The 5,509-nt window shown below is 20.0% G+C and overlaps 1 protein-coding gene across 1 annotated transcript; it reads left to right on the forward strand. All coding sequences in view use genetic code 6, as the record gives it.

Annotated features, from left to right (window-relative positions):
- Positions 1-275: 275 nt before the first annotated feature.
- On the forward strand, positions 276-5,123 carry TTHERM_002653421 (hypothetical protein; the record flags this gene model as incomplete). The annotated part of the gene is made up of 10 exons (XM_012799576.1): positions 276-365; positions 621-710; positions 2,590-2,679; positions 2,937-3,026; positions 3,285-3,374; positions 3,636-3,725; positions 3,988-4,077; positions 4,336-4,425; positions 4,687-4,776; positions 5,034-5,123. Coding segments are annotated over 10 exons (900 nt in total), but the record flags the coding sequence as incomplete, so codon positions are not given.
- Positions 5,124-5,509: the final 386 nt, after the last annotated feature.

Consider the following 5,509-nt stretch of genomic DNA (forward strand, 5'->3'; position numbering starts at 1 on the left):
TTTGTTAACACCTTAGAATCGGGGGAGCTAACTTTTGAATGTTTATGAATTATATAAAATTCTGTGTTTATATATAATAATTAATAATTTTGGTTTCTTTATTTTAAAGGTGAAAAACTCCCCCAGTCGAAAGGGTTAATTTAAAAACTCATCATTTTATTTTCAACTTTTGCTTTTATTATTAATTAATTAATCTTATTATTTCATATTTTTTAATAATTTTTTCCTTCTAATTAACTATTTAATGATATATCTTTTCTTTAATATTTCAAAAGTTTGAATAAAATTGGTGATGAAGGTGCATCAGGCTTAGGTTCTGCTTTAGCAAAATGCATTAATCTCTTAAATTTGACACTTGACCTTCGGTAATAACAGTTTATTTGTTTTGAATTGAGATATTTTTAATTATAAAAACTAATTAAAAACAATAAAGCTCTTTTTTCTTTTTCATTTTATCGTGCTTGCTTTTTTTTATTTTTTCTTTGTTAATTTAAAAACTCATCATTTTATTTTCAACTTTTGTTTTTTATATTAATTAATCTTATTATTTCATATTTTTCTTCATTTTTTCCTTCTAATTAACAATTTAATGATATATTTTTTCTTCAATATTTCAAAAGTAACAATAATATTGGTGATGAAGGTGCATCAGGCTTAGGTTATGCTTTAGCAAAATGCATTAAACTCTCAAATTTGAGACTTAAACTTGGGTAAAAACAGTTTATTTGTTTTGGATTGTGATATTTTATACAAAAAAAATGAAAATAAAACAAAAAAGCTCTTTAAATTTATCTGATAGCTTTTATTTATTTAATTTTTTCATCTTTTTTATTCCACAAATATTATTTTATTTATTAATTTAAAGAATAATTTTTAATTTAAAAGTTTATTCTATTTTAATATTTATTTTAAAATTTACACAAATTTATTTTAAAATTTTTAGCGATTTGAATAAATCATAAAAATTCAAAGTAATAATCAAGTGTCTTAAATCAAAAAGATTAGTTCTCTTTAATCACAATTGATAAATAACTGGCGAAAAAAGGATGAATAAATATTAAATGTTTGAATAATATTATATATTTTATTATTTAATATTTTGAAAAAGTGTTTTTAACCTAAAATAAAATAGATAGATAAATAGATTTTATTATTTATTTTATATTTATAAATATCATTCTTATTTTTGTGTATAAATAAATTATTTATTTATAAAAAATAAAAAAATTAAATCCTCCTAAGCAAACCCTCTGGTTTCTCCAAAAAGGATCAAATAATTTGAAACTTTTAGAGTTATATTACAGAGAATTTACTATCGGAGCCTTTATGGGCCAATAGGTAGAAGAAAAAAAATATTCTACCTATTAAGCCTAATTTTTCGCCCTCCAAACATTTCGCCTGGAGGGTAATTATTAAAATGCTATATAAAAAAACAAAATTTAGCAAAATTTAAAAATTTTAATGTAAAAAAATTATTTATTTTAGAAATTACAATAAATTAAATTATTAATTATAATTTTATTATAAAATATAAAAATATATTTCTTAATAAGAGGCACAATAATTAGAGATATTATAAATATTCCAAAAATAAATTACAGAGCTAAACAGAAAAATATACTTATAAACATTTTTTTAAAATATTTAAGAACATTAACTACTATTATTTTTTCAAATATAACTAAATGAATAACTGACCATCTATAATTCATACTATTTATATTTTTAAGTATATCTTTTAAATACAAATTTTCAGTTTAAATAATGAATATTAAATAATTTTTGTGATATCTATATCTTCATAAAACCAAATATATAAATTAATATTTGATAATTAATTAATTATTATATTTATTTGTTCTTTTTATCTATTTTTAATTAATTAATTAAATTTCATAAATTGCTATACAATATTTTTGAAAAAATAAATAAATGATGTAATAGATTAAAAGATATAATAGATTAGAAGAAGTAATTATTAATTTTTTAATTAATATCCTTTAAATTAATATAAATTAATAAAAAAAGTTTATAAGCTCTTCACTTTTATCTCATTAGATTCTCCATATTGATCTCTAGTATATTTTATTAAAAAATATTATTTTTATTATTATTAATATTTTTTTTTTATTAAAATAAATAATTTTTATTATAGAAATTATCATCATTATTTATTGATTGGTTTTTTTTTCATTATTTGTTAATTTTATTAATTATTAATAAATCTTATTATTTCATATTTTTTCTTCATTTTTTCCTGAAAATTAACTAGAGTGCAATGCCTATTTAATTTATAAAAGGCAAAATATAATATTTCTTAATAACATAATAATAAAGCTAAATTAGCTTAAAATAGCTTTATTTTTGAGTTTTTATAAAGCTTTAAATTCACAAAATGTAAAATTTGAAATAATATATATACTGTATATTCTTATAACTTATAATTTTTTTTTTTAAATAAATTTTGAAAAATTTACGAAAATTTTAATTTTATAAAATGTAAAACTGGTATATAAAACTCACTTTTTGAAAATTTGTATGGCAACTTACTCTATTTAATGATTTATTTTTTCTTCAATATTTAAAAAGTTACAATAAAATTGGTGTAATCGGTAGATCAGGCTTAGTTTCTGCTTTAACAAAGTGCATTAATCTCTCAAATTTGACACTTAACCTTTCGTAAAAACAGTTTATTTGTTTTGGATTGTGATATTTTTAATTATAAAAACTAATTAAAAACAATAAAGCTCTTTTTTCTTTTTCTTTTTATTGTGCTTGCTTTTTTTTATTCTTTCTTTCTTTGTTAATTTAGCTCATCATTTTATTTTCAACTTTTGCTTTTATTGTTAACTAATCTTATTATTTCATATTTTTTCTTCATTTTTTCCTTCTAATTAACTATTTAATGATATATTTTTTCTTCAATATTTAAAAAGTTCCAATGAAATTGGTGCAATCGGTACATCAGGCTTAGGTTCTGCTTTAGCAAAGTGCATTAATCTCTCAAATTTGACACTTAACCTTTAGTAAAAACAGTTTATTTGTTTTGTATTGTGATATTTTTAATTATAAAAACTAATCAAAAATAATAAAGGTCTTTTTTCTTTTTCTTTTTATTGTGCTTGCTTTTTTTTGTTCTTTCTTTCTTTGTTAATTTAGCTCGTCATTTTATTTTCAACTTTTACTTTTATTGATTAACTAATCTTATTATTTCATATTTTTTCTTCATTTTTTCCTTCTAATTAACTATTTAATGATATATTTTTTCTTCAATATTTAAAAAGTAACAATGAAATTGGTGATGAATGTGCATCAGGCTTAGGTTCTGCTTTAGCAAAGTGCATTAATCTCTCAAATTTTACACTTAAGCTTTAGTAAAAACAGTTTATTTGTTTTGGATTGTGATATTTTTAATTATAAAAACTAATCAAAAATAATAAAGCTCTTTTTTCTTTTTCTTTTTATTGTGCTTGCTTTTTTTTGTTCTTTCTTTCTTTGTTAATTTAGCTCATCATTTTATTTTCAACTTTTGCTTTTATTATTAATTAACTAATCTTATTATTTCATATTTTTTCTTCATTTTTTCCTTCTAATTAACTATTTAATGATATATTTTTTCTTCAATATTTAAAAAGTTCCAATAAATTTGGTGATGAAGTTGCAACAGTCTTAGGTTCTGCTTTAGCAAAGTGCATTAATCTCTCAAATTTGACACTTAACCTTGGGTAAAAACAGTTTATTTGTTTTAGATTGTGATATTTTTAATTATAAAAACTAATTAAAAACAATAAAAGCTCTTTTTTCTTTTTCTTTTTATTGTGCTTGCTTTTTTTTTGTTCTTTCTTTCTTTGTTAATTTAGCTCATCATTTATTTTCAACTTTTGCTTTTATTATTAATTAACTAATCTTATTATTTCATATTTTTTCTTCATTTTTTCCTTCTAATTAACTATTTAATGATATATTTTTTCTTCAATATTTAAAAAGTTCCAATAAATTTGGTGATGAAGTTGCAACAGTCTTAGGTTCTGCTTTAGCAAAGTGCATTAATCTCTCAAATTTGACACTTAACCTTGGGTAAAAACAGTTTATTTGTTTTAGATTGTGATATTTTTAATTATAAAAACTAATTAAAAACAATAAAGCTCTTTTTTCTTTTTCTTTTTATTGTGCTTGCTTTTTTTTGTTCTTTCTTTCTTTGTTAATTTAGCTCGTCATTTTATTTTCAACTTTTGCTTTAATTGTTAATTAATCTTATTATTTTATATTTTTTCTTCATTTTTATACTTCTAATTAACTATTTAATGATATATTTTTTCTTCAATATTTAAAAAGTTACAATGAAATTGGTGATGAAGGTGCATCAGGCTTAGGTTCTGCTTTAGCAAAGTGCATTAATCTCTCAAATTTGACACTTAACCTTTAGTAAAAACAGTTTATTTGTTTTGGATTGTGATATTTTTAATTATAAAAACTAATCAAAAATAATAAAGCTCTTTTTTCTTTTTCTTTTTATTGTGCTTGCTTTTTTTTGTTCTTTCTTTCTTTGTTAATTTAGCTCATCATTTTATTTTCAACTTTTGCTTTTATTATTAATTAACTAATCTTATTATTTCATATTTTTTCTTCATTTTTTCCTTCTAATTAACTATTTAATGATATATTTTTTCTTCAATATTTAAAAAGTTACAATAAAATTGGTGTAATCGGTAGATCAGGCTTAGTTTCTGCTTTAACAAAGTGCATTAATCTCTCAAATTTGACACTTGACCTTGAGTAAAAACAGTTTTTTTGTTTTGTATTGTGATATTTTTAATTATAAAAACTAATTAAAAACAATAAAGGTCTTTTTTCTTTTTCTTTTTATTGTGCTTGCTTTTTTTTGTTCTTTCTTTCTTTGTTAATTTAGCTCGTCATTTTATTTTCAACTTTTGCTTTTATTGTTAACTAATCTTATTATTTCATATTTTTTCTTCATTTTTTCCTTCTAATTAACTATTTAATGATATATTTTTTCTTCAATATTTAAAAAGTAACAATGAAATTGGTGATGAATGTGCATCAGGCTTAGGTTCTGCTTTAACAAAGTGCATTAATCTCTCAAATTTGACACTTTACCTTGGGTAAAAACAGTTTATTTGTTTTAGATTGTGATATTTATAATTATAAAAACTAATTAAAAACAATAAAGCTCTTTTTTCTTTTTCTTTTTATTGTGCTTGCTTTTTTTTGTTCTTTCTTTCTTTGTTAATTTAGCTCGTCATTTTATTTTCAACTTTTGCTTTAATTGTTAATTAATCTTATTATTTTATATTTTTTCTTCATTTTTATACTTCTAATTAACTATTTAATGATATATTTTTTCTTCAATATTTAAAAAGTTACAATGAAATTGGTGATGAAGGTGCATCAGGCTTAGGTTCTGCTTTAGCAAAGTGCATTAATCTCTCAAATTTGACACTTAACCTTTAGTAAAAACCAGTTTATTTGTTTTGGATTGTGATATTTT

This window comes from Tetrahymena thermophila, assembly GCF_000189635.1.
Source record: "Tetrahymena thermophila SB210 genomic scaffold scf_8254452, whole genome shotgun sequence".
NCBI lineage: Eukaryota > Ciliophora > Oligohymenophorea > Hymenostomatida > Tetrahymenidae > Tetrahymena > Tetrahymena thermophila.